General features: G+C 31.0%; 7 protein-coding genes across 13 annotated transcripts in view; 4 read left to right on the top strand and 3 right to left on the bottom strand.

Annotated features, from left to right (window-relative positions):
* Positions 1-441: 441 nt before the first annotated feature.
* LOC111682473 (actin-binding protein IPP) lies at positions 442-4043 on the top strand. Its single transcript, XM_023444439.2, has 6 exons — positions 442-591; positions 651-1116; positions 2126-2317; positions 2388-3229; positions 3293-3548; positions 3670-4043. The coding sequence occupies exons 2-6, from the start codon at positions 652-654 to the stop codon at positions 3802-3804; spliced, it is 1890 nt and encodes a 629-aa protein (XP_023300207.1). The 5' UTR covers positions 442-591; position 651; the 3' UTR covers positions 3805-4043.
* A 310-nt stretch (positions 4044-4353) lies between these two features.
* Positions 4354-5848, top strand: LOC111682477 (alpha-ketoglutarate-dependent dioxygenase alkB homolog 4). The gene is made up of 2 exons (XM_023444443.2): positions 4354-5345; positions 5578-5848. Exons 1-2 carry the CDS (start codon positions 4603-4605, stop codon positions 5774-5776), a joined length of 942 nt encoding a protein of 313 aa, XP_023300211.1. The 5' UTR covers positions 4354-4602; the 3' UTR covers positions 5777-5848.
* Positions 5849-5937: 89 nt separating this feature from the next.
* On the bottom strand, positions 5938-7229 carry LOC111682481 (zinc finger Y-chromosomal protein 1). Its single transcript, XM_023444447.2, has 2 exons — positions 6976-7229; positions 5938-6914 (listed from the first exon to the last, which is right to left on the bottom strand). Exons 1-2 carry the CDS (start codon positions 7165-7167, stop codon positions 5958-5960), a joined length of 1149 nt encoding a protein of 382 aa, XP_023300215.2. The 5' UTR covers positions 7168-7229; the 3' UTR covers positions 5938-5957.
* On the top strand, positions 7214-9431 carry LOC124421415. The gene is made up of 4 exons (XM_046956559.1): positions 7214-7577; positions 7645-8111; positions 8174-8266; positions 8340-9431. The coding sequence occupies exons 1-4, from the start codon at positions 7448-7450 to the stop codon at positions 9336-9338; spliced, it is 1689 nt and encodes a 562-aa protein (XP_046812515.1). The 5' UTR covers positions 7214-7447; the 3' UTR covers positions 9339-9431.
* Positions 9432-10440: 1009 nt separating this feature from the next.
* Positions 10441-13980, bottom strand: LOC111682469 (eukaryotic peptide chain release factor subunit 1). 4 transcript variants are annotated; one of them, XM_023444433.2, is made up of 8 exons: positions 13828-13980; positions 13304-13628; positions 13012-13187; positions 12475-12944; positions 12262-12417; positions 12000-12197; positions 11777-11924; positions 10441-10904 (listed from the first exon to the last, which is right to left on the bottom strand). In XM_023444433.2, the coding sequence occupies exons 2-8, from the start codon at positions 13387-13389 to the stop codon at positions 10822-10824; spliced, it is 1317 nt and encodes a 438-aa protein (XP_023300201.1). In that variant the 5' UTR covers positions 13390-13628; positions 13828-13980; the 3' UTR covers positions 10441-10821. The 4 variants fall into 4 exon arrangements, with proteins under 4 accessions (XP_023300201.1, XP_046812464.1, XP_023300202.1 ...); XM_046956508.1 differs by having other exon boundaries at positions 13304-13625; positions 13828-13925; XM_023444434.2 differs by lacking the exon at positions 10441-10904 and adding an exon at positions 11008-11548.
* Positions 13981-15233: 1253 nt separating this feature from the next.
* LOC111682470 (recombination repair protein 1) lies at positions 15234-18463 on the top strand. Of its 2 annotated transcripts, XM_023444436.2 has the most exons (5): positions 15235-16081; positions 16203-16478; positions 16541-16714; positions 17268-17483; positions 17544-18463. In XM_023444436.2, the coding sequence occupies exons 1-5, from the start codon at positions 15406-15408 to the stop codon at positions 18437-18439; spliced, it is 2238 nt and encodes a 745-aa protein (XP_023300204.2). In that variant the 5' UTR covers positions 15235-15405; the 3' UTR covers positions 18440-18463. The 2 variants fall into 2 exon arrangements, with proteins under 2 accessions (XP_023300203.2, XP_023300204.2); XM_023444435.2 differs by having other exon boundaries at positions 15234-16081; positions 17268-18463.
* Positions 18464-20831: 2368 nt separating this feature from the next.
* Positions 20832-27646, bottom strand: part of LOC111682478 — a 32560-nt gene continuing 25745 nt past the window's right edge. The window contains exons 1-2 of one of the 3 annotated variants that reach the window (XM_023444444.2): positions 22503-22610; positions 20832-21971 (exon numbers count right to left, since the gene is read on the bottom strand). In XM_023444444.2, coding sequence (XP_023300212.1) covers positions 21033-21599 — 567 coding nt within the window. In that variant the 5' untranslated portion in view covers positions 21600-21971; positions 22503-22610 and the 3' untranslated portion in view covers positions 20832-21032. Of the gene's footprint in view, positions 21972-22120; positions 22396-22502; positions 22611-27646 lie in introns of those variants that run through there. The other 2 variants (XM_046953827.1, XM_046953829.1) reach the window with 2 other exon arrangements.

Raw genomic sequence — 27646 nt, 5'->3', positions numbered from 1 at the left:
AAGTCCCTATAAATTATACTAATCGATAAATCAAACATTTTTGTGTTTATTTTAATAAAAATTATATTAATATTTTTGCATTAGCTGAATTTAATCCCTAATTTTTCACCTACACTTCTTTTTTTTGAAAATAACGTTTTTTTTTCATTAACTTTTAACACTATTCTTTACATCAGGTGGCATCTCGCCTTAAATTTTCCTCTCAAAACAACTGTCAAATTAAACTTGTCAGCTGGCAGTTTTTTTGTACACAAATTTTCTTTTTTGCTCCAATCAGAAAAAAGGCGTAAAAATTTGTTAAAAAAATATGTGATTTTTAAAGAAAATATTAAAAATAAATTAAATTAATTGCTACGTTTACAAATTACTAATAATTTTCAATATTAAGTCGACAAACAAAACTTTTTTAATTGGTTGTAAAACGAAAATTAAAAAAAGCAAAGAAAAATTTTCCTACAATAGAAAAAAAAGAGAATAGCAGAAAAGCTAAAAGAAAAATTGCTGGCCAATTAAGATTAATTAAAACTAATTAAGAAAGAAAAATAGTAATAAATATAAACAATACAACACAAACATTAGATTTGAAAACAAGTGGGTGATAAAAAAAAGGAAATTTATAAAAAAAATTAAAATATATTTACACTCTTTAGAATGCCTCCTTTAAAATCGTACTCTCCACAAAATGAATACAACGGCAATGGCAATAATTCACCTACCGACGCTTCCGGAGCTTCGGGCACAGATTCGTCTGCCTCCTCGTCCAGCTCGAATGGCGGCGGCAACACCACCACCTCATTGAATATAAATACGCAACGTTCCACCACCAAAACACCACCGTATTGTAATGGTCAGTACCCGTTTAAGGTCCTGACCAATCTCAATCAATTGCGTTCACAGAGACGTTTTTGTGATGTTGACATAGTGGCAGGCGGTGCCACTTATGCTGCACATCGTGTTATATTAAGTGCGGCCAGCGCCTATTTTGAGGCCATGTTTCGACCGGAATTGGGATTGAATGAAGTCAATCAAAAGACTGTTGTGCTGCATACGATTGATGGTGAAATATTGAATATTTTATTGGATTTTATCTATACGGGAAGATGTGAAATAACGCAAGTAAGTTGTAGTTGCGAAATTTTAAATAAAAATATTGTTTTTTTTTTACGAGAATTTAAAAGGTTTCCTCGTTGCCAGAGGAATGATATGGAATTGTAGAGAATATTTTTTTTATAAAATTACAGCAAAGCTTTGAGAAATTTACAATTTTGCAAAAATGATTAAGGAATGAAATGGAATATATTGGAACGCTCATTTTTTTCTATTTTCTAAATTTATTTAAAAGTGCATGGGAAACGTTTTGGAATTAAGTAAAACACTAAATTTTTCTATATAATAACGATATTCATAGGCAAATTTATAGTTTCTTGAAATTGGAATGTGGAACGAAATGGAATCTAGTGAAACATTTGATTTTGACAATAAAATTCTAATTTTTTTAAAATGTGTAAATTTTCTTTAAAAATGCTTTAATTTATGTAAAACTATTCAAAATTGGCTTTGTGATGTGAAAGGAACAAAATGGAATTTAGTGAAACACTTCAGTGGGAACAAAATGGAATCAATTGAAATGTCATATTTTAAAGAAAAGCAAATGAAAATTCACTTTTCGCTAAAGGAACGAAATGGAATTTCATGAAACATTAAAATGTTTCACTATAAATTCAATATTTATAGTGAAAAAATTTGTGAGCGATTACAAAATTGTCAAAATTTTAACAAAAATACAAATTTTTACTAAAAATTCGAAATTTCTCAAAAAGCTCACAAATTGTTACCAATAAGCAAAATTTTTACCAAAAATCAAATTTTATTTAAAAACTAAAGTTTTCAACAAAAAGTCAAATTTTTTACCAAAAACTAAAATTTTCAACAAAACGTCAAATTTTTACTAAAAAGTCAAATTCTAATTTTCACTAGAAATTCAAATTTTTGCTAAAAATTCACATCAAATATTGTGATTCATTCAATGTTCGACTTTGGAAACAGTGTAAAAAGTATTTCTTGCAGATATTCCATTTTTATTTTATGAATTTTTCTTTTCTCCTTTTTCTTTCCCCCCAAAAAGTCCAATGTCCAAGAATTATTAGCTGCCGCAGATATGTTGCAATTGCATGAAGTGGTTGATGGTTGTTGTGAGTTTTTGTGTCGTGAGCTACATGCTAGTAATGCTTTGGGTATTTTACGCTTTGCTGAAGCACACAATTGCGAAGCCTTAGCTAAGAGTGCATTAAACTTTGTGCATGCCAATTTTCCGGCGGTAAGTGCTTTTTCAACTTTCATTTCAATCGATATATACAGTTTTTTTATGTTGTCTTTGTTTTTAACAGATTACTCAGGAAGATGAATTTCTCGAAACCCCACAGACGTTATTGTCACAACTTTTAACCTCAGAACTGCTGCGTGTCGATTCAGAATCTCAAGTATTTCAGGCAGCATTACGTTGGATTAAACACGATGTCACCCAAAGAAGATGTTTTGTTTTCGATATATTATCTTTGGTGCGTTTGGCTTTAGTGCCGGTTAAGGTTATTGATCAGGCTTTAAGGGATTGCCGTGATATGTCGGTTAAGATAGCTCTGAGATCGATTTGCCGCGATATCGCCTCAAAAAGGGGTCAATTGGTGCCTTTGCGTGTTTGTCCCCGCCAGTTGGCCAAAAAGAATATTTATATCATTGGGGGCTCGCGGCGTGAGACCACCTCAACTTGGAATCCGGCCGATGATATATTCGATACGGTAGCGAAATTTGATATATTCCGCCGCGAATGGACGGAAACGGCTCCCATGGAAATAGGACGTATATTACCGGGTGTGGCAGCTTTAAATGGCAAGATTTATGTTATTGGCGGCGAACGTGGAGCCCAGATTTTGGCCAATGGTGAGGTGTATGATCCTCAGAATGATTGTTGGTCTCCTATAGCACCGATGATTGTGCCACGTTGTGAATTTGGTTTGTGTGCCATGGATAATAGTCTATTGGCAGTGGGCGGTTGGATAGGGGATGATATTGGTGGTTCCATGGAACGCTACGATCCCGATAAAGATGTTTGGCAAATAATAGGAAATCTGCCAGAACCACGCTTCAGTATGGGTGTGGTTAGTTTTGAAGGTCTCATATATATAGTGGGTGGATGCACTATATCCAGTCGTCATTTACCGGATTTAGTGAGGTGTGCTAATAAAAACTTAACTTGTTTACATATGTTTAATAATTTTATATCTCGATTTTTTAGTTACAATCCGGTAACTCAAGAGTGGCAACCTTTGGCTCGCATGCAAGTGGCACGCTGTCAAATGGGTGTGGCTATATTAGATCGTTATTTGTATGTGGTGGGCGGTAATAGCAGTTCAGCAGCGGTTTTGAGTTCAGTGGAACGCTACAGTTTTGATGATAATACTTGGTCTACGGTATGCGCCATGTCAGTGCCACGTGCAATACCCGCCGTAGCTGCGGCAGATGGTTTACTGTATGTTGCGGGAGGAGATCAGGTAAAAATAACGTATTTTTAGATAGATAGATAGATAGATAGATAGATAGATAGATAGATAGATAGATAGATAGATAGATAGATATATAGATACTAATTATTTCATATTTCTCCGCTTTCAGCCCTGCGAGGCCACTTTCTATCGTGCCCAAGTCACTATAAGCGCCGTGGAGTGTTATGATCCACTGACAGACACTTGGAAGAATTGCCCTGACTTGCCCGTTAGCCGTTCAGAGGCTGGCGCTGTTGTTGTTTAACCCTTAATCTAAAAACTCTAAGGCGGTATTATCTCTAAAGGTCTCCAAGCTGCCCCAAGGTTTAATCAAACTTTTACACGTAACTAACACATTCTGAAGGAAATTAACAGTATATTTATATCCTTAATTTTTTATTAAATGTATTATTTTTTATGTTTACTTTATATTTATTACTTATAAGTTCTTTTTTTATACACAAAAATATCTATAATTTCAAGCCAAAAAATTAAAAAAAAAACACAAACAACTGCTAAAGCCTAACAAAATAAAAGAAAACAAATCCTTTAAAAGGTTCTAAATTTCAATAAAAAAACTGCTAAATGTAAAATAAAAAAAAAACAAATCATACGTATTAAATGGATGTAATATTGAATATAAAACTACAAAAAATATAATAAAGCATGAAATAAGTGGAATAATTTGAAAATATTTTCTTTAAAAAGTATAGATTACAGAGGAAATGGTGTAAAAGTTTGTAGAGAGATTTTACGAAAACAGGAAATAATTTTCATATTCAAATTTATTTTTATTCTAAAAATGAAATTTCTATCGCTTTTCATCAGCGGTTTCAATTGTAATCTAACGGTAATGGCCCATAAAAACCGCTAATTATTCAACATAAACTGGCAACTCTGTTTGAAGTTATTATAGCAAAAGCAAAACAACAAATGCAAAAAACAAACAGCTGACTTTGACAATTTCACAACAAAACCAAAACGGTAAACATTATCGGATATTCCTCCACAAACCCAACTAAAAAAAGTCTTTTCCAATACAACGTTTGCAAACTTAAAACCAATGAATACTTTAAGACCATGCGGCTGCAAAGGTGTAAGAACCTGTCTAAAATGTGAATCACAGTTTAATATTGAAAAGCCAAATCTCCAAAAAGAATTGCAAAAATTAGCAGCCTGGTCTTGGTGCATCAAATGTGAACGTTTATATCCCGGTTGGAATTGTCAAAAGGTACAAACAGAGCATCCCCAACATAATCGAGACGAAAGTTTAGCATTACCAGGAATCTATGTTAAAGCAGACTTTCTCACCCCCACCGAAGGTGAAGAAATCATGCAAAGATTAGATGAGTTGCCATGGTGTATATCTCAAAGTGGACGACGTAAACAGAACTATGGACCAAAAACAAACTTTAAGAAAAGAAAATTACAAAATGGTTTATTTAAAGGATTTCCCCAAACTACCCGCTTTATACAGGATAAATTTAAAAATGAAGAATTGCTAAAGGATTTTCAGACCATAGAACAATGTTCTTTGGAATACGATCCAACGAAAGGAGCTTCGATAGATCCTCACATCGATGACTGTTGGATATGGGGAGAACGTGTTGTGACCGTCAATTGTTTGGGCGATTCTGTTTTAAGTTTAACTTTATATAAAGATGCGTTAGAGAAACCTTTGGCAGAGATTAGTAAATATAATTTGGATTTGGTAACTAAGTATGAGAACGAGTTATTAAAACCTTTAATGGGAACAGAAGAATTGCAATTGTTTAAAGATAAAGTCATAAGGATACTTATGCCAAAGTGAGTTTATTATACAAAATGATTATATTTGAAAGTAAAAAAAACTAGACTAAAATTTAGTCTGGACTATAGGGTAGACTCTCGACTAGACTACTACTTAGATTTTAGTCTTAAATATGTTCCAGACTAAAGACCAAACTATAGAGCGGACCATAGACTTTAAAACAGCATATAGAATAGACTAATCTGTAGCCTAGTCCAGTTTTTTATGTTTTCTTATTTTATTTTTCAGTTTGTCTCTAATCGTTTTATACGGCCCAGCACGCTATCAATTTGAACATTCTGTATTACGTGAAGATGTTTTAGAGAGACGTGTATGTTTGGCATACCGGGAATTTACACCCATGTATCTGGAGGGAGGAGATTCATATGAAAAAGGTCGAATTGTAACAGAAAACTCATTAAAGTTTTGGCTGCCAGAACGTGAATAAAACCCGAGAAGTGAAATAATGGTTGAATCCAAAAAATTAAAACTAGATACCGGTAAAATGAAATAAAAAGAATAAAATCACAAAAACTTTTAGCTTTCTAAAAAAAATTTCACAAGTAATAAATTAATAGAAATAACTTAAAAAATAGTTCTCAATAGAGGTTTAAGTGCAATAAATATTTCTATTTCATTTCTATATTATTTTCACTAACTAATTCTATACAATCATCATTTTGCCACACGTATTGTGTATCAAAATCCATTTCATTTGAAACCAATTCCTCTACATTTTCCTGCAGATTTTCTTCCAAATTTGTGGATTTAATAAAATCTAGTAAAGTTACTTTGGCGGGTAGCTTTATGCGATGTACTCTTTTAATATGATGTCTCAGATTTGTATGAGAACTTAGCAACTTGTGGCAAATGGCACATTTATGTTCGGTATGTATCTCACGTATATGTTTGAAGAGCTCCTCTGTTATGCTAAATGTTTGGGTGCAAAATTTACAAACGTGAGATTTTTGTATGTGTGTTTTAAGATAATCCGATTTGGCAAAAGCTTGAGGACAATATTGACATATATAGACAGCAGGTTCGGTAAAATCTGTTTGCGGATGCTGAGTAGTTTCAAGATTTTCTAAATTCTTAACATCTCTAACTTCAACAGCTTTTAAATTAACTGTTAATAGATTTTGTGGTGTGGTACACTCTTCCTCATCTTCTTTGGTTGTTGCTGTATGCCTTTTCTTTGACTCCAGAGTTTCGGGTATAAATTGTGTAACAATAAAGGAATCATTTTTATTTAAAGCAATATGTTGAGAACGTTTGGTTTTGTGAAATGTTATAAGATGATTTTCTTCATTATTAGTAGTATTTTCATAGAATTGTAGGTGTTTCTCATGTGCCAAAGTTTCTGAGGGACTAACTTCTCTAGTGGCTTCAAATTCTTGCATATCTTTTTCTTCCACCACTTCTATAAGATGCTCTTCATCTATACACTGATTAAGCGATTCCTGATATAGATTTTTCAATTGTATATTGGCTAATTTAAGTTTTTCATAGAATATATAACAATATTTTAAATCCTCCAGACATTGCCAGCAGAGTAAAGGAAATTCATCGGTTAAATTCAATAAATCCTAAAAATATTAAGAATAAACTTACAATTTTAACGAATTATTTATTTAATCTAAAACTTACTTGACTATTGTTAAATATATGCATTAGTTCCAAAAATGTTTTTTCCATGGAATCCTTTAAATTCAAAGAATTTTCTTGATATTGTACATCTTCTGCTAAAGAAACTTTACAATTCCATATATTTACATGGCCATTTTGTAAACAAATACGGCATTGTTGTTGTAAAGTTGATAAATTTATATTAAAATCCATTTTTCTGTTATAATTTCTTAAATATTAACACTAAATAAACAAATAGATCAATATAGGTTTTTTATTTGTGCTGGATATAAACAATTAAAAATGTAAACAAAACTATCAATGCACAGTGAGTTTTTAGTTGTCAAAATAAACTTAGACAGAGTTGTTGTGAGATAAAAAATAAGTATGGCATCACTTTTTTTAACACACCAGAAATATACCGTTATTGTACATTCCTTAACATTTCAACGTTAAATTTTCTGTTTTTTTTTTTAATAAAAATCTTTAAAATATGAGTTATTTACAGGCAATTTTCGAATTTATAAAAAATTTCTGCGATGAGGATGATGAGTTTAAGAAAATGTGTCAGGAAATTGAGCAATTAAATCGAGAAAATCTTAAACTTGAAAGGGATATAGAAGGTAAGTTACAATTTTTTTGAGGATAGAAAGAGGTGTAATGTTTATATAATTGGCAAAAACCTAATAGAATGTGACCGAGAATATGTACGTTTACAAATCGAACAGCATAATCTGCAAACCGTTACTTCCGGCCATCTGGCTGTAGAAAATTGCGATCAAATGTCTATGGGCATTTTTCAACAAATCCTTGAATTGAATAGTCTTTTAAAGCAAATAGACTTTGGCAAAATTGTAAAATGTCATCATATGGAAATGGAGACGAAATTTCTAAAAGAATCGCAACCCATACAGGAAGCAATGTCACACACCCAAGAATGGTATGAGAAAATGGAACAAAGGTCTATTGTTAGGAAGTACCGTCAAGTTGCTATTGCCAATCGTGAAGCTGAGGAGAAGGCGCAAAAAGAACTAGATGCTATGCGGATATCTGGCAAAGAAAGTATGGACAAGTTATTGCAGGCTAAGGATAAGAGAAATGCATTAATTGTTGCAATAATACAAGAAGCCAAAGAAATAGAAGCCTTTAAAGAAAAGGTGAGTTGTGGTTGAAGGGTTTTTGATAATTTTATTAAAATTTAGTTTTTTTCTGTTTCTAGTTGGATAAATTAAATAAATATAAAGCTTACATAGAAGGCTTGAGACAAGAAAAGTTATTGTTGCTTAAGCAGCTGGATGATAAGCAACTAAAGGTAATGACAAAAGATCCCAGAACAAGTATTAACATATATTTTCATACCAAACTTTTTAACATTTCAATTATAGTCCTTTAATCCCAATATAACTTTCACTTCAAACTCTCGTCCATCGAACATTTGCCCGGAATCTTCAAACAATATTGAAGTGCCAAAATTGATTGTACCCAATTTGCCTTCATTGGAAGAAATTTTAATGATTTTTAATCAGCCGGAAGAAAATAAAACTACTTTGAAAAAACCTATTTTACACAATACAACTTACGATCAATCGACCTCTAATAAACAAAATAAAAATGTAAGTTTTAAAATGCCACTAGAAGAATTTCATGAGTATCCTCAACAAGAAATGGAAACTGAGCTAGAAACAGAAACTGAACCCGAGACTGAAACCGAATCGGAATATGAAGAATTAAAACAACAGGTCGTAGTGGAAATAACTACAGAAAAGGAAGAAAATTTACAAGAAATAAACGAAATTGAAACCATAGACTTATTGACACCGACAGAAAAGGAAAGTGCTCAGATAAACGAGTCGTTGAAAACTGTGACTGATAAAGAAAAGCCCTTAATAGAAATACAAGAATGTATTGTGTTTAAAGCTCCATTTCCAATGCAGCAAGTTACAGCAATACAAGATTCGTTAACTGTTTCAGAGATAACAATGAGCAGCAATTCGAAACAAACATCAAATGACAAGGTACATATCTTAGATGATACCCCCAGTAGTTCTAAACAGTCGGGAAATTCCTCCGCTTCACTCTCATCGAATGCTCAAATTAAAGACATATTAAATACAACGAAAATGATATTAAACGATGAATTAACTTCTTCATCTGCTGAGGTTTCACCAAGGAAGTCATCATTGAATAAAAAATCATATTTAAAGGATGATTTCGAAGCCTTTTTCAGGGATAACGAAGACGAATTTTGGACATCAAATGAAACACCAAAAGCTAAAGCAACTAATGAGACAGCAGACTTTTTAGATTTTGGTCCCAGTAAAGGATTTACATTTGATTCGGATGATAATACAGCGGATAATGTTGAAATTATGGATTTTATGTGAAAGTGGAAGGAAAATTTTAATTTTAGAATTATTTTTTGTAAAGTATTAGTAGTTTAAGGGAATTGTTAAGAAAATAATGAAATAAAAGTTGGAAACTAACTTACTAACAAACTAACTTACTAATAAACTAACTTACTAATTTACTAACTTACTAACTCTATAGTATAAGTATTATTTATCTATTTATCTATCTATTTAACTCTCTATCTATCAATCTATCTATTTATCTATCTATCTATCTATCTATCTATCTATCTATCTATCTATCTATCTATCTATCTATCTATCTATCTATTTATCTTTCTTTCTATATATCTATCTATTTATCTAGCTATCTATCCATCTATCTATTTATCTATCTAGCTATCTATCCATCTATCTATCTATCTATCTATCTATCTATCTATCTATCTTTTTATTTATCTATCTTTTTATTTATCTATCTATCTATCTATCTATCTATCTATCCATCTATCTATCTATCTATCTATCTATCTATCTATCTATCTATCTATCTATCTATCTATCTATCTATCTATCTATCTATCTATCTATCTATCTATCTATCTATCTATCTATCTATCTATTTATCTATCTATTTATCTATCTTTTTATCTATATATCTATCTATCTATTTATCTATTTATCTATCTTTTTATCTATCTATCTATCTATCTATCTATCTATCTATCTATCTATCTATATATCTATTTATCTATTTATCTATCTATCTATCTATCTATCTATCTATCTATCTATCTATCTATCTATCTATCTATCTATCTATCTATCTATCCATCTATCTATCTATCTATCTATCTATCTATCTATCTATCTATCTATCTATCTATCTATCTATCTATCTATCTATCTATCTATCTGTCTATCTATCTCATTTATCTACTTACCTATGAAGAATACAGTGAAAGTGAACCACACTAGATTCTTTCTTTCTTTTTTAAAACAAAGTGAAAATTTTCTCCCCGATTTTCATTAAGAGCAAACTGAATAAAATAATGAATTGTGCAATTAACAAAAAATTGAATAATTTGCAATAGAGTGAAAAGATTTGAAAAACTTACAATAATTGAAACACTTTAGCTATTTGTTTAATATTTAAAATCTCTTAATTATTCGTTGATTTAATATTAAGAAACAAAGTAGTGTTGTTTCCATACACATCGAACTTAAAATATACAATAAATAAATGAAATTCTATAGAATTTATTACTAAATTAAATAATACTTCATAGAAGAAAAAAAGTCAAAACAGAAAACAAATGTAAAGCAGTTGAACTGTTAATAAATTTTTCTTTTGATGTTTTGACACATTTAAAGAATACTTAGGAAAGTAAAAATTATATTAAATATATAACATCAGTTATAGTTATGTACTTGTTAAGGCAATGTAATTGGTATGTTGGTAAGTATATATGTATAAATAAATAAAAGCAATTGTCGTAAGTAAGTTTAAAGAAATTAACTAATAATCAGCTAAATCGAAATCCTCATTATCCAATTCGTCAAGTTGCATACTCTGGAAATCCACTTTGTAACGTAAAATACCTAAAGAAGAGAAGATTTTTTAATAAAAAGAAATAAAAAGAAAAAATTGCATTGTATTAAACCGAAGTCCTTTGTTTTTTAAGCAAATAATCAATTAAGTAAGTTTAGTATTTCAATTCAATTCAATTTTTTTATTACTCATTTTTTTGGTTTGTTAATCATACTACGTGGTTAGCAGTTTGTAAATTTTCGAAAAGTTAAATATTTAAAACTAAAAATTACACACATTTATTTTAATTTTTTAAAGTAAAGAATGTTTAAGAAATTGTTACAAAAACTACAATCACTAGCATATATAACTAGGAATTTGTTATTAAAAAAACTACTAGCCACCATATATTTACGTTTTTTTTTATAGGGTTTAAATATATATAGTAATGACAATTGTTAAAGTATTTTCTTTTTTCCTTCAAATCGTTTTCAATTATTATTCTTTTTTTTGTTAATTTTTAATGTGAGATGAACAAGCTGCTTCTTGGTTTGGTTTTCAGTTACATTTCTTGAAATATGAAAAATGCTGGAAAAAATATATATAATGTATATAATTGTATGATAATAACAAATTTAATAATCATCAAGATCAACATCCTCCAAAGGTTCATCAGCTTGTAGGGACTGAAAATCAACTTTATAGCGTAAAATACCTTTTGTTTTTTTGTTATAAAAGGAAAACACACACACACAGATTTAAGGAAAATAAAGCCATAATTTAGTTTTAATAACAATAAGCATTAAAATAAAATATAATAAGGGGAAGAAACAGAGAGTAAAGAAAAGAAAGTAAATTTAAAGCATAATTTAGTTTTATTTAATTAAATATTACTTTTAAACTAGCCTACAAATGTTAAAGGAAAAACTTTAAATAAACTTACCGCCAATGCCACCAAAGCCTCTTACAAATTGACTGCCCTCTTGAGATTTGTCAGTGATTATTTCGAGAGTGGCACCAAACATTTTATAATTGTTCGCCAGCCATTCCAGCAAAGGCTGAGATTCAATTAATTCCATTTCTACACCAGTCTAAAAAGAAAACCAAACGTTACAAAATATTCCATAAAAAATGGTTTGAATGATCTCTCTCTCTCTCTCTGATACCTCTTTATCAGTAAAATGTGATTTATCCTTTTCCTGTTCCGGCGTTAAATGCAATACCGTGGTTGATGTTGAATTGGCATGATTTTTCAAAACATAACGTTGTATATCCAAATTTTCCCAACATATTAAAGTCTCCACTGAGCCCAATTCTAAGGCGCGTAAAGTGTCCTCAACACCAAAACAATATTTGCCAGTGTCCTGAAACAAAGTTTTCCCCAACACCATAGAGATTTTCTTTACAAATTGTTTATGTCCAACAAACCTGAGAAATCTCATCAAAATAGCGACCTATAAGTTTCTTTTCCTGAATAAATTTAACATTCTGTAAGGATTCGGCAGCCAATTCAATAGCCTGATTAAAACCATTCTCACCGCCATAAGAAACATCTACCAATTTAATGACTTTTGATTGTAGACGCTAAAATGAAGAGAATAATAACTATTAGGAGGAGGTGGTTGAACAAATACAACCTACCGGATCAAACATATCAGATTGACTGAGTTCCGTTTTAAAATCTGCACTACCCGCCAGTATAAGGCCCGCTATGTTGGGTTTATCATTTGTTATAAACAATTGAGTGGCTACTTCGGCTACCTTACGCACATAGTTGTGACGTTTCTCCATACGTAGACGTGCAAAACGCAGGGCTGATTGACCACCACGACCATGTTTTTTCGGCAGATCAACGGTAAATTTGTGCAAAACTTCACGGGTGTTGCCTTGTAGGGTGCCAAATAGTGCACCATTACCGTCCATAACAATAAAACCGAATTTATTGTCATCGGCCAAAAGGGCGGTCAGTGCTTCAGTGTGAAATTTATTGTCACACAAATACAACGAGGTATTTATGGGTTTAAAGGGTTCAAAATCGATATTAACCTTTTTCTCTTTACCCTCTTCGGTGACAATAGTACCGCAGTAGATGACCAAACCATTGGGAGGCACTATTAAGTAGAAACATTTTAAGTTCACTTTATGCGAATACAAACAGCTTAGGAAATAAATAAGTACCTTTGGTATACAGTTTAAGTCTATGTTGGACCGAGGTGATGGCACCCAAGACAGAGAGACGATTAACACGTGATTTAATGTTGGAGGCGGTGCCAAATTCATCCGCCAACATTTTACTAACTCTGGATATTTGATCCTTGGGTGGAATAATTAAAGAAATCATGCTAGTGCCATTGCTAAAGAAAACAAACACCCAAAATGAACATTTTTTTAATAATTAATAACATATGGCAAATTCTAACCTTTTTCAGTTTATGTTTAACTTATTGCACAATTGTATTTGACCACTTACCCACGAGCCATTTCCAGACTTTTGATTAATTTCTTTATTTTCCATATTTCCACATTGCGATCTGCTGACGTTTCTTCTCCAGACATGTTTTAAGACACCTTTTTTTTTGTCACACTACCCACGTCCAATAAATTAGATTAAAACTTGAATAACTTTCTCTACCACCTTCTGGCACAAACAAATAATGGCCCCCTTGCGTCTGCCTGGTGGTGTTTTTCCCAAGTCTTTGTTAAAAATTTATAATTTTTCCTTTTTTTCTTGCACTCCAATGTTGGCTATTTGTGTTTTAATTTTTTATACTTATTCGTTGTCTGACGTCCTTCTACTAAGAAAAAAAAAACGTGAAAAAAAGAATACCATGAACTATATTGTTGGAAAAAGGCGCAGGTCATCATTGTTGTATGTATATGTTGCAAATTGTGTGTAAAATTTTTAAAAGCTTTTATGTTTTTTGTTTGCTTTAATTTCTTCTTTAATTACAATTTATTGTTATTTTTTTCATAAATTCCCACTTAAATACTTACTTTTAATGGCAGCCTTTTAAAAAAGGCTTATTTTTTTGCAAATCTCAAGGATTTTTTCACTATTTTTAATACATTACTTAAAGGATAAACAAATGAATCAGCCAGAGTATGAAAAACACTGAGCGAAAGAACTGAAAGAAGAAAAAAACTTCTTTGACAAATAAGTTGGCAAGGCGTGTAGGCGTGTAGTATATTAAATGAAATGTCAACGAATAGCAAGGAAATATAAACAACAAAGAAAAATTTAACGGTTTTTGTTTGTATTCTAGATGTAAAATTAAAGTTGCCACATGTATTTTTTATATTTAAACGGCTAATTTGAAATTTTCTCCAAAAAATAATTTCAAACAAAAAAGGTAATAGGTTTATATAAATTTTAATTCAAAAACTATATATTTGCATGGTAATATGTGAATAAATATTAGACATGTCAACGTTTAACTATATTTCTTTGTATTTCAAGTAAAATACAAGTATGAATTTACAGTCGGACATTGCTGACACCAGTCAGTATGTTAAAATTGTGGATTTTTTATATAAAGCATTTAATTTGTTTTATTGTGAAATTTTTTACTTATTTTTGACAAAAAAGAGATTTTCTACAAGAGGGCTCTTGGGGGAGAAGTGGTAAATATGGTCCTATCCTTATTATTTCTTTGGATTAAGTCAAACGATCTTATTTCTTTGGACTAAGTCAAGAGTTATATACATTTAAATAAAAAAATACTATGGCCTAAGAGTCCAAAATTTCTCAAATCGCAGAGTCGATATCAATTTATAGTTTTTCATTTTAGAGGGTCGTTTACGTTCTTAAGTATTTTGTAATGGTTTTCGATTACCCAGGCTTTGGCCAAAAAATCGCATTTTTGAAAATTTTCAATTTTCTTTTTTTTTGGAAATTTTGTCAAATTTTACATTCTCAATGAAAAAGTATATATAACTGTGATTTTTAGTTAAAAAAGTACTCTTAAATAAACTTTTATTTAAAATTTTAAGAATTCAACAAAAAAATCTATTTTTCTTCAAATTGCTAAAAAATTTATAAATATTTGAAAAGTAGACTTAATTTTCAATCCATTGATCTATTAATCGTCTATTTTGTTCTTTTTAAATGCAAACAAATTATGAAAAAGTTACCACTTCCGATACAAACTTTGTAAATGATGCAAAATAAAGTTGCTACATCTTTTTCGCTGCAATGTTTATTCAAATCAATGAATTTGCTGTATTTTTTTGCGGCAACTTATGACGCCGCTGTCCGGTAGTATGATGACTTTTTGCGCCAAAAAGGTTTTCAGTGTATTTTTAATGGCGTGTTGTATGACAACCCCGTAGGTTTTCTATACCTTCTTCATACCTTCATACTTTCATACACTTCAAACTCGAATACAACCCTGATAACCCAGTGCTTCCAAGTATTTGACACAAAACAACCAACTGAGTGCAACATTTTGCGGCGTTTGCTAAAAAAATATAAGAGATAAAGTGTAAACAATTATTTTGCTAAAAAATTATAATAAAAAATAATAAATAAAAAGCATTTAAAAATATTAATAAGAAAAAACAAAGAAAAATAAAATGCCTCCCAAAAAAGCCACCACAAGCAAAAAACAACAAACAAAATTAGCAGCATCTGTAGCAGACGCCGCTAAATTGACCAATAATGATGGCGAAAAAACGAAAATTGAAGATTTATCAACTGAAGCCGAAAATTTGCCCAACGGTTCCGCATTGCAGGAAGAGGACAGTATTAAGGATAAAACAAAACCCAAGGCCACAAAACGCGCTAGTGGTCGAGCAAAAAATGTTGCCAACGAGTTGGAAACAGAAGCTCCTGCAGCTGCTGCTGTTAAGAAGCCTTCTGCAAAGGGAAGAGGAGGTAAAAAGAAAACGAATGAAAATGAGGTTATAGAGAATGAAATAGATGCTGCAAGCGTAAGACAAGAAGCTGAAGAAGAAACATCAGCAAATAATGAGGTAGAACAAGAACAGGATGTAGCAAAGAAGCCGAAGGGAAGAGGTGGTGGTGGTGGTAAAAAGACTGAAACAAAAGCTAAGAAAACAGCTAAATCGAAGGAGCCGAAACAAGCGGAAAGTGTACAGGAAGATGAGGCCAGCACTCAAGCAGAAGAAGTTGAAAAACCCGAAAAGAAAACCAAGACTAAGAGCACAAATAAGAAAAAGAAACTGGAGGAAGAAGTTGAAGTAAAGCAAGAAATAGAGGAAGAGGTGGCGTTGGAAAAAGTTGAAAAAGGTAATTGTTCAAAAGAATTTTTAATATAATTTAGTGGAGTAAACGTCCTGAATTTTTAAAAAGAATGGTTTAATAGCAAAATTATAAAAAAATTTTAATTTTTTTTATAAAAACCTTTTAGCTTCTAAAAAATCTTCCCGGAGTTCTAAAAAAACCGAAGACTTAGCGGCTGATAGTGAACCTCCAAAGAAAAAAGGAAGAGGAAGTAATAAAAAAGAAAGTGTAGCCCAGAAAGAAGAGGAGGGAAAGACAGAGGCAGAGGTTGAAGTTAAGCCAGAGAGTAAAGAGAAGAAATCGACAAAACGAGGACGAGGCGGAGCCTCTAAAACGGTGATTAAAGCCGAAGATGAAGAAACCCCTGCAGCCAATGGTGAAACAGAGGAAGTGCTACCAAAAAGTAAATAATATTTTTATAAAATAAATATACATTTGGTTTCTAAATTAAATATTTTAATGCAGAACGCTCTCGCAAGGCTGCCAGTGTGGAGAAAGAAATTGTTACAGAAAAACCTAAAAGAGGACGTGCTAAGAAAGCGGATAAATTGGAAAAGTTGACAGAAGAGCCCGCCTCTAAAGAGGAACATGAAATTTCAAATGGACAAGTTAAACAGGAGAAGATGGTAGAAGAAGAAGGTAAGTTCATCAACATTTAATATAAAATGGATAGATAGATAGATAGATAGATAGATAGATAGATAGATAGATAGATAGATAGATAGATAGATAGATAGATAGATAGATAGATAGATAGATAGATAGATAGATAGATAGATAGATAGATAGATAGATAGATAGATAGATAGATAGATAGATAGATAGATAGATAGATAGATAGATAAATAGATAGATAAATAGATAGATAGCAAGATATACATATGGGAAGTGTTCATTATTTATATCAAATGGTTTTCTTGTTCGTTGGAGTTTTTACTCATTTCGAATAAATTGCGTTAATTTTCCACTTGAGTCTTTTTGAAACTGGTTTATAAAACATTATCTGCTTGTATAACCTTGTGTACAAATTATTTGATTTGAAATAAAAAATATAATTGCCTTCCAATTCTGAGCATTTAATGTTTCAGTTTTTTTTCGATTTATCAAAATCATGACCTATGGTACAAGTAATTGCAATATTGCCTAAACCACCAAAATATCCTCTACAAAAATACCACTAAACTTTTTACAGAATCCCCTAGTAACAGCAATAGTAACGCAGAAACACCGGCAGAGACTACAGCTCCAGCAGCAGCAACTACAAAAGCTCGAGGTGGTCGCAAACGTGCCGCAACGTCAGCTAACAAGAAAAAACCGACGAAACCGGCTGCAGATGATGATAATAATGTAGACGACGAGGATGTGGATAATACCGAATTGGAAGACGATGCGGTGGACGGTTCGAAATGTAAGTTAGATATGACGTGCGGCACGCAACTGAAAAAACTATTATTTTCCTGTTTTACAGCTTCTAAAACGAAAAAGAGCAAAACGGACTCGACGTCGGCACCACTAAATGCCACCGAAACAAAATATGTTAAAGAAGATTTCGATTTACCACCACCAAACGAAGGACAAACGGTAGAAGAGCCTCGTTTTAATTTGAAAATTTCCAGCTGGAATGTGGCTGGTTTAAGATCGTGGCTCAAGAAGGAGGGCTTAAAATATTTGGAATATGAAGAACCCGATATATTTTGTATGCAAGAAACTAAATGCACAACAGATCAATTGCCGGAAGAAGTGGTACGCATACCCGGCTATCATCCCTATTGGTTGTGTATGCCGGGTGGTTATGCGGGTGTAGCAATTTATTCCAAAATCATGCCCATTAATGTGGAGTATGGCATTGGTAATAAGGAATTTGATGATTGTGGTAGAATCATTACGGCCGAATATGAAAAGTTCTTTTTGATTAATGTTTATGTACCCAATTCGGGTAGAAAACTGGTTAATTTAGAGGCACGCATGCGTTGGGAGAAGCTATTTCAGGAGTTTGTACAAAAACTCGATAGCCGCAAGCCGGTGGTTATATGTGGTGATATGAATGTATCACATCAAGAGCATGATTTGGCAAATCCCAAAACTAATACACGTAATGCTGGCTTCACCAAGGAGGAAAGAGATAAAATGACTGAACTTTTAGCTCTCGGTTATGTCGATACCTTTAGACATTTATATCCGGATAAGAAAGGAGCCTATACCTTTTGGACTTATATGGGTAATGCTCGGGCTCGTAATGTGGGCTGGCGTTTGGATTATTTTATTGTCTCAGAACGTTTTCTTAAACGTGTCGTTGATAATTGTATACGTAGTCAGTGTAAGGGTAGTGATCATTGTCCCATTACTTTATTTTTGAAATTGTAATTTGTAACTTACACAAGTATTGAAGAAAAAAAAAAACATAAATGTTTAGTGTTGTATTTTTGGCAAAAAACAAAAACAAATTACAGATATTTTTTAAGCGAAAAAACATCTTGTTTAATTTTAATTCCTAATTTTTTAAAATTTGTGAAAATTTTTCTTTTATAAATTCATCACAAATTTTAAAAATATCTTTTTTATAATTTGTTTAAGTTTATCTTTATTTCTTCTTTTTTACAGTTTATTTAAACTATTAAATTATTTTTTTAATTCTCGTTTATTCTCTTAAGTATTTACGTTTTGTATTCGTTTGTGTTTTCTTTTAAATGGAAATCCACATTCCGTTTTAATACATTTCAGTTTTCTAATCTGTATATTAGTATTTAAAAAGTAGTATTTTATCGAAAAATAAAAAGATAATAAAAAAACCGTAAATATTAATATAATTTTTACATTTTCAGCTACAGTTTAAAAACAAATTCAAATCTGTATTTAATTTCATTGAAATTTTAAAATCCAAATAGTTTATATTCTACACGATTATTGCATTAATTTATTGCTCTGCTTTTGCAATTGCTCTAGAAAATCAATTTCCACCAAGCGCCTTAAAATAGGCTTTAATTTTCACAATTCCTATAAATTTAGCGCCATCTATTGTTCGCACCAACCTCATTTCATTTTTACAAATTTCCAATTTTACCGGGTGGCATCACAGGCTTAAATTTCGCATCACACTAAAGTTAACAATCTGGTAGCACTGGTTAAATTGACAGAAAATTCGGGTGTTGCCAGATCGTTTGCCATAGTGTGGTCGAAAAATTGTGCCTGTGCTGCCACCCGAGGAAATTCAATTTTTGCAAAACAGATACGAGATCAATGCGTACAATAGATGGCGCTAAATCTATAAAAATTTCGAAAATTTAAGCATACTTTAAGGCGCTTGTTTTAAATTATTTTCAACGGCTATTGCACGGACAGAGCAATGAATTAATGCATTAAACGACTAGAATTCAAAACTACAACATATAAAAAATAGATTATACAGTTACTAGACTAGACCATAGACTAGCCTATAGACTAGACTATAGACTAGCCTATAGACTAGACTATAGACTAAATTATTGAATAGATTATAGACTAGACTATAGAATAGACTATAGACTAGACTATAGACTAGACTATAGACTAGACTATAGACTGGACTATAGACTAGACTATAGACTAGACTATAGACTAGACCGTAGACTAGACTATAAACTAGACTATACTATAGACTAGACTATAGACTAGACTATAGAAAAGACTATAGAAAAGACTTTAAACTAGACTATAATCTAGACTAAAGACTAGACTATAAACTAGACTACAGACTAGACTATAGACTAGACTATAGACTAGACTATAGACTAGACTATAGACTAGACTATAGACTAGACTATAGACTAGACTATAGACTAGACTATAGACTAGACTACAGACTAGACTATAGACTAGATTATAGACTAGACTATAGACTAGACTATAGACTAGACTATAGACTAGACTATAGACTAGACTATAGACTAGACTATAGACTAGACTATAGACTAGACTATAGACTAGACTATAGACTAGACTATATACTAGACTATAGACTAGACTATAGACTAGACTACAGACTAGACTATATACTACACTATAGACTAGAATATAGACTATAGAATAGACTATAGACTACAATAAAGACTATAGACTAGACTAGAATATAGACTAGACTATACACTAGACTATAGACTAGACTATAGACTAGACTATAAACTAGACTATAGACTAGACTATAGACTAAACGATAGAGTAGACTATAGACTAGACTATATACTAGACTATAGAATAGACTATAGACTAGATTATAGACTAGACTTTAGACAAGACTATAGACTAGACTATATAATAGACTATAGACTAGACTATATACTACACTATAGACTAGAATATAGGCTAGACTAGAATATAGGCTAGTCTAGACTAGAGCTGAATTAGTTTCTAATTACATAAGATAGCTGAATATATGTTGTACATTTGGTTTTTGCAATTCTAGCTAAACTAGTCTTAATTATAATAATGTATCTTTAATATAAATTACATTTTTTTGACATTCAGCTAGCTGAATTAGTTCCTAATTATATTATGAATGTTAATTTGAAATAATATTATAAAAATTGGTTTTATTTTATTATTCAGCTAGCTAAATTAGAATTTTAAGAAAAAAAAAAAAAAAACATTTTCAATTTAAATTTTCTGTTTGTAAATTCGTCCAAACCAAATTATTTAATAAATATTTCAATTGTTTCTTACAAATTATATACAATTATTACAAAATTTTTGTTTAAGAAAAATTTGCTTAAAACTAATTTAAAAAAACTTAAATTTATATAAAAAATATTATTTAAAAAATATTTAAATCTATACACAATTACATATATAAAAAAATCACTGGTTGAGGTTATGTTTCAAAAAAATTTATCACAATTACTGTTTTAATTACTTTCCAGGGAAGGTTGTTGTTGGCTTAGAGTCTTTCCTTACTGGCTGGATTTCTTTTTCTTTACAGACTGGCCTATTGTCCCATTAGGTTGTACAAATTTAGATTGGCTTGTCGTTTCAAAATCTCACCCATACAGAGAGCGGCACGTTGTTTTTGTAAAATTAAGGCAAAAGTTTGGGGATTGAATTGATAGTGTTGACGATAATTGGGATTAAAGAATATAGGTGAGGGCTGTATGAAATGGGGATTGTATGAACCATACGCTATAGGTGGTGAGGGAGAAGGTGTTGGTGGTATGGCACAGGAAGCAAATCTTTTAAATTCCATAGGATTTTCTTCTTTTTCTTCCAAATCCGTTTGTACTTCAGAATATTTTCTTTTACGTGATGGAGTGTTATCGGGCAAAGCATAAGGCCTAAAGAGATCGTTGGTGTTTCTTTTAGTAGCCAAAGTAGAGTTGGTGTTTTGTGAAACTTCATTGGTAGTAACAGCTTCTTTTGGTGAATCGCTGGAGTTCAAAAGTTTGCCGGAACGTGTACCAAACTTCTTGTGAGCATAGTTGCGCTTTCCTTGGAACTTTTTGTGTGTATATTTATCAGTGTTTTGTGTATTTATATCCAAAGTTTGTGCTGGAGCCATTTTTATTAATTATATTCTGAATTATTAATTCACTTAACATTTTCACGGTTTTTTTAAACTTTTCTTCTTAAGAGTTTCTTTTTTAATAATGATCTTTACTCATTGATGTCTTAAATGAATCTGTTGCGTTTTTCCAGATGATCACAGATTTTATACAACAAATCACCCTTTCGCTTAGTGACCTGTGTTCCCCCTCCCCTGCCCAGGTAGCAGAGTTTAGGGTCATACATATTCACAAACAGGTCGTTTGTCCCATCAATAAAAATTATCATTAACCGTAAAATTTATGACACCTTTTGTACCAAAGTGTTCGTACAGGTTGTATAATTTTGCCTGTATTCTATGGATTGTTGGGAAATGCTCTAGTTGATTCTGAAAATAAGAAAATTTCTTAACAATTTTAGGTCATAAACATGTTTGGGTATAATTATCAAACAAAAAGGGATTTTTTCCTATTCTATGATCATTACACGAAATGTGTCATCTTGTCATGTTTTCTTTGGGTATTATATTACGATTACCTGCTGACTCAGGCTATTGTTTGAAGTGTTTTGTATGGACAGTACTATAGTTGTTCATTTACCTAAGAAGCGAACAATCGATCGACCGACCCAAGAAGGAGGTACCAACAAGAAAATAAAGGTTGTATGTATACAAAGGAAACCAATTAATTTTTCATTTAGTTGTGTGCTCTCTTAATCCGCTTTTACGCTTTTAAGTACGATCATTCGTAAGATCACTTTTAGAAAAACACACCTCAATTAAGCATTAAAAATGGAAATTTAATATCAATGATTTTTCCCCCATTTTAACATTTAAAAAAACTAATTTAAATGGGAAATTTATGTTAATGTTAATCTCTATACAAGTCTTCCAAAGTTCTTAAATATTATTCATTCTTACATTTTAAAGATCTTTCCGGGTTTTTTCTTTAATAGTTTTTTTTTTTTTCAAAAATATTAGTTTCTTAAAAAAATCTTTTATATTTTTCTTATTTGCTTTAGTTTTCTTTTCTATGCTTTAAATATTCTTTCGTTGCTTGATTTTTGTTCTTAAATAATCGGTTACTTAGGTCATTCACTCATAATTGATTGCCAAATATTGATCAAGTATTAGTAGGGTGATCTTCATTTGTGTAATAAGCATCGTTTTTGCTTGAATAAAAAAATATATAATTTTATTCAGAAATTAATTTGGAAGAGAGTTCTGAAACACAACTATTCCAAACATTGAGGTCAAATCAGAGTAGAGAGGTCAGAATGCCCTAGACATAAGGAAATCTTGTATCTTGCAAGTGTTGTTCTGATTGCCGTCCTCCTCACACAGTGATGTGGGGGGAAAACTTTAAACTGACTTTATACATAAAGCTATTGCTGGGTTTACAATCTTTGAAAGATGGGAAAAACATTCGGTTCATTTATATAACTAACGCTGGGTTGAGTAGTCGGGAGTGGAGTTCCAATGCAAGTGTTGTTGTGATCGCCGTCGTTACACAACGATGTGGGAAAAGTCTTTCGGTTCATACAACAATCATACAGATTTTGAACGGGTATGAGACTCGATTCGTTCGGGAGTGAAGATCCTATGCAAGTGTTTATCGCCGTCCTCGCTCAATGAACTGGCGAAAACGATTTCCTTCAAACAGATAGATAGATAGAATGACAGAATGATAGATAGATAGATAGATAGATAGATAGATAGATAGATAGATAGATAGATAGATATATAGATAGATAGATAGATAGATAGATAGATAGATAGATAGATAGATAGATAGATAGATAGATAGATAGATAGATAGATAGATAGATAGAAAGATAGATAGATAGATAGATAGATAGATAGATAGATAGATAGATAGATAGATAGATAGATAGATAGATAGATAGATAGATAGATAGATAGCAAAGATTCTATGTAAGCATTGATCTGCTTGTCTGAAATGTATAGTCGACATCCGGTGATCATAAGCATAAAGTTCCAAACCATTAGTTTGTAAAGTGAAAGAACAGAATATATTCTAAAGAAAAGCAACCTTAACAAAGATAAATAGGAAGTCGATTTCCATCATCTAGGCGAATGTCCTGTCAATAGTAATAGATTTAACTCTAAATCCTCAGATGTTAAAAACAATATTATCATCTCCACAACCAACAAGAATGAAAGAGAGCGAATGACATAGAGAAAAAAGTTAAAAATGATAAAAAGTCTCCACTTTATTTCAATGATCGCGAAGTTTTCTTTTGTGAAGAAAAAGAAAACTTTTCCAAAAAAGAAAACTTAAAAAAACTGTAAATTATGTTATAACTATTGACGTCTTTGATCATAATTTACATAATTAACAAATGAGTTTTTATTCTAATTGTACATAAACGATCGCGAATGAGTTAAGAGAATCGATAGTGATTAAAAATAGGGTTTAAATTGTGCATAGATTTTAATCACAATTTGAAATCAATTGCCGTTGTTTTCTAAAAGTGAATGTAATTTAACGATCACCGATTTCTTCTCGAGGATCAGTAGCGATTCCAATTGATGTTTAATCGACTGTTAATTATGTTATAACTATAAAGCGAATTGTACATAAAAGATTGTGAATGAGTTTAGACGATTAATAGATAATAAAGTGATTTTCAGATTTACACACAATTTGAAATCAATTATTGTTATATTTTAGAAGAGTTCCATTTTAACGATCGCGGATTTTTTCTGGAGGATGGCTACTGACATTTCAATTAATCTTCAATCGACTGTCTAATATGTTATAACTATAAAGCGAATGGTTGTTCTGTTGTGTATTTGTTTGAATCATAATTTGGCATTAATTGTGTTCCTATTCTAACTGTAATTTTATATAAATGATCGCGAATAAGTTTCGAAGATCGCTTGTGATTGTGAAAGAGCTTCAATCAGCTGAATATAATGATTGCTCCATTATGTCTACGTTTAAGTGATAATTTAGTATGAATTATGCTTCTATTCTAATGATAATTGTATACAAATGATCGCGAATAAGTTTCGTAGATCGCGAATGATTTCAAATGAGCTTTAATCAAATGTATATAAATATAAAGCGGATAATTTAGCCTCAATTGTGTTTCTATTAATATATAACTGTGATTGTATATAACTGATCGTGATTAAGTTTCGAAGATCGATAGTGATTTCGAATGAGCTTCAATCTACAGTATATAACCATTAAGTGAATGGTTGTTCTAATGTGTCTCCGTTTAAGTCATAATTTAGCATCAATTGTGTTTCTATTAAGATTTAACGGTGATTGTATATATATGATCGCGAATAAGTTCTGAAGATCGATAGTAATTTCAAATGAGCTTTAATCAACTATAAAGCGAATGGTTTTTATAATATGTCTCCGTTTATGTCATAATTTAGCATGAATTATGCTTTATTTCTAACGATAATTGCATACAAATGATCGCGAATAGGTTGTGAAGATCAAAAGTGATTTCAAATGTTCTTTAATCAAATGTATATTGTGCCTCCGTTTAAGTCATAATTTAGCATCAATTGTGCTTCAATTCTACATAAACGATCGCGAATAAGTTTCGAAGATGGATAGTGATTTCCAATGAGCTTTAATTTAATTGTTCTGTCGTGTCTTCGTTTAAGTCATAACTTCTGCAATTGTATATAAACGATCGCGAATAAGTTCTGAAGATCGATAATGATTTCAAATGAGCTTCTATCAACTGTTTTTAACTTAATGTTTCTTCGTTTAGGTGATAATTTAGCATCAATTGTGTTTCTATTAAGATTTAACTTTGATTGTATATAAACGATCGCGAATAAGTTTTGAAGATCGATAGTGATTTCAAATGAGTTACTTGTGCACTTAAAAATAATTCAAATACACGTCTTTAACGTCCTCTTTTAAAATCATTTTAACTCCTAAACAGTTTCATTTAATTGAGAGCAGTTGATCATCAACATCTCAAATCATCTCAAAGATTTTGCCTTAAGAAAATAATGATTGTATTTTAATTAGAATTCAACAAATGTTTCTATTCATTAATATGATCTTTTGTTAATTCCTAAAACAATGTGTAAAAGAAAGATCATTAATCAAACGATCACTTATTGCACGATCACTTTTTGATCCTATTTAAATAAACTACTGTATTTTTTCCATTCTTTCTTAAATGCTTTCGCAAGTCATTATCTTAGAAAACAAATGAAAAACACTCGTTGATATTCATTCATTAATTTCTAAGGATTACTAATAATAAACCTATGCTTTTGCTTAGACCTTATTTTTTTCCTTTAAGGGATTAGTATTGTTCTACTAAAGACAGGGAATTCCCTTTTTACCTAGAATTAATATCTTTTTACCTGTAACTTTTGAAAATAAAACATTAGTTACATGTAGTACTACAAGTAAACAATAAAAGGATCGTTTTCTGCACCTTTCTCGAGAACATGATTATAAAATAACAATTTGCAAATTGTAAAGAAAGAATATTTTAAAAATGAAAAACACCTTTATGACCAAATGTTTACATTCGAACAATCTGTTAAACAAATGTGTTTTTTCTTAAGAAACTCAAATCGAACCGATCTTTCTATTGAATCTTTATTGCACTGGCGCTTAATGACAAAGTTATTTCTTGTAACGTACAACAGTTTTACAAATCTTTTTGGATTTATTTTTAAGAACTCCTTATTTTATTTAGTTCTATAGAATATAGCACGTTTTTCCATTTCGTAGAAATTTTTGACAACAAGGACGTTTAAGGACGAAGTAGTTTTTTTATTACACAATTCGTTACAGGATATAGATTTGTGGTTTGGAAATAATCTCTAAAGGACAAAGTTAATTAGGAGCATAAACAAACTGCTCGAACTGTTTGTATGATGCCAAGGAAGAAAGACTGAAAACAAAATGGCGGATTTGGGAAAATCCCTAAAACACATTAATATATAAAACTGATTTTCAATGTTTACTCAGTTGGCCACTTATTAAGGATTTGCAGGAAATTTAAGGTTATTCAAATAACAACCAATTCTAGATAAAAAAATCAAAGATTTGCACGATCATTAAGGATCTACAGATAATTTTCTGATTTTTTCCGATTTAAGATAATACATTGAGATGAGAACTAGAACTGAATGACAATGAAAAAGGTTATTTATTAATCCCTAGAGATTAATGTATGAATACAATCAAGATTCTAGTAGAAAGAAAATGCGAATACTAACTGATCGTTTGATTAATGATCTATCCTCGTTTAATGAAATAACAAAAAAGTTTTCTTTATGTAGAAAATGAGACATTTGTTACATTATAATTAAAATACAATCATTATTTCTTCAAGGCAAAATTTTAAAGCTGATATTCATTAGGTATTCTTTAACGAATATCAATTTGTTGCTTTTTAACCGATGCTCTAAACTCAACTAATTAGAGCAGTTTACAGATAAACTAAAATTAGGGGAGGTTTAAAACTGTTGTACACAAGCGAATGAGTCACTATTCAAATTAACTTAATAGTTCCTATTGATTTCCAGAATTTCATCAATTAAATTTAAGAATGTTTCTGTTCTAGTTCATTTTAGATTCAGTTTTGATTCTGTTCGCTAGAAAAGTACTGTTGTTATATTTCTGTTTCACTTTTGTTCTAGTTCTATTCTAATTTAGTTCTATATTAGTTCTAGTTCTGTTCTAGTGCTGTTTTAGTTCTGTTCAAGTTTGAGTTAAGTTTAAACCAGTTTATGTTCGAATTCAGTTTCTGTGCTGGTGAGGATCTACTTTAGTTTTAGTTCTAATACAGTTCTGTTCTGTTTTAGTTGTGTTTTAGTTCTGTTCTAGTTTTGTTCTAGTTCTGTTCTAGTTCTGTTTTAGCTCTGTTCTAGTTGTGTTCTAGTCGTGTTCTAGTCGTGTTTTAATTCTGTTCTGTCTGTTCTAGTTGTGTTCTAGCTGTGTTCTAGTTCTGTTATAGTTCTGTTCTAGTTCTGTTCTAGTTCTGTTCTAGTTCTGTTCTAGTTCTGTTCTAGTTCTGTTCTAGTTCTGTTCTAGTTCTGTTCTA

Source organism: Lucilia cuprina, chromosome 2, assembly GCF_022045245.1.
Source record: "Lucilia cuprina isolate Lc7/37 chromosome 2, ASM2204524v1, whole genome shotgun sequence".
NCBI lineage: Eukaryota > Metazoa > Arthropoda > Insecta > Diptera > Calliphoridae > Lucilia > Lucilia cuprina.
This window is presented reverse-complemented; position numbering and strand designations above follow the sequence as displayed.

Bases quoted from the DNA above. Each gene is read 5' to 3' on its own strand.
- LOC111682473 (XM_023444439.2), top strand. From the start codon at position 652: ATGCCTCCTTTAAAATCGTACTCTCCACAAAATGAATACAACGGCAAT. The intron at 1,117-2,125 runs GTAAGTTGTAGT...CCCCCCAAAAAG, and splicing joins GAAGATGTGAAATAACGCAA to TCCAATGTCCAAGAATTATT. The intron at 3,230-3,292 runs GTGTGCTAATAA...TCGATTTTTTAG, and splicing joins CATTTACCGGATTTAGTGAG to TTACAATCCGGTAACTCAAG.
- LOC111682477 (XM_023444443.2), top strand. From the start codon at position 4,603: ATGAATACTTTAAGACCATGCGGCTGCAAAGGTGTAAGAACCTGTCTA. The intron at 5,346-5,577 runs GTGAGTTTATTA...TTTATTTTTCAG, and splicing joins ATAAGGATACTTATGCCAAA to TTTGTCTCTAATCGTTTTAT.
- LOC111682481 (XM_023444447.2), bottom strand. From the start codon at position 7,167: ATGGATTTTAATATAAATTTATCAACTTTACAACAACAATGCCGTATT. The intron at 6,915-6,975 runs GTAAGTTTTAGA...TAATATTTTTAG, and splicing joins ATATATTTAACAATAGTCAA to GATTTATTGAATTTAACCGA.
- LOC124421415 (XM_046956559.1), top strand. From the start codon at position 7,448: ATGAGTTATTTACAGGCAATTTTCGAATTTATAAAAAATTTCTGCGAT. The intron at 7,578-7,644 runs GTAAGTTACAAT...AAAACCTAATAG, and splicing joins ACTTGAAAGGGATATAGAAG to AATGTGACCGAGAATATGTA. The intron at 8,112-8,173 runs GTGAGTTGTGGT...TTCTGTTTCTAG, and splicing joins TAGAAGCCTTTAAAGAAAAG to TTGGATAAATTAAATAAATA.
- LOC111682469 (XM_023444433.2), bottom strand. From the start codon at position 13,389: ATGTCTGGAGAAGAAACGTCAGCAGATCGCAATGTGGAAATATGGAAA. The intron at 12,418-12,474 runs GTAGGTTGTATT...TCTTCATTTTAG, and splicing joins AATCTGATATGTTTGATCCG to CGTCTACAATCAAAAGTCAT. The intron at 12,198-12,261 runs GTTTGTTGGACA...ACTTTGTTTCAG, and splicing joins ATTTTGATGAGATTTCTCAG to GACACTGGCAAATATTGTTT.
- LOC111682470 (XM_023444435.2), top strand. From the start codon at position 15,406: ATGCCTCCCAAAAAAGCCACCACAAGCAAAAAACAACAAACAAAATTA. The intron at 16,082-16,202 runs GTAATTGTTCAA...AAAACCTTTTAG, and splicing joins GTTGGAAAAAGTTGAAAAAG to CTTCTAAAAAATCTTCCCGG. The intron at 16,715-17,267 runs GTAAGTTCATCA...AACTTTTTACAG, and splicing joins GAAGATGGTAGAAGAAGAAG to AATCCCCTAGTAACAGCAAT.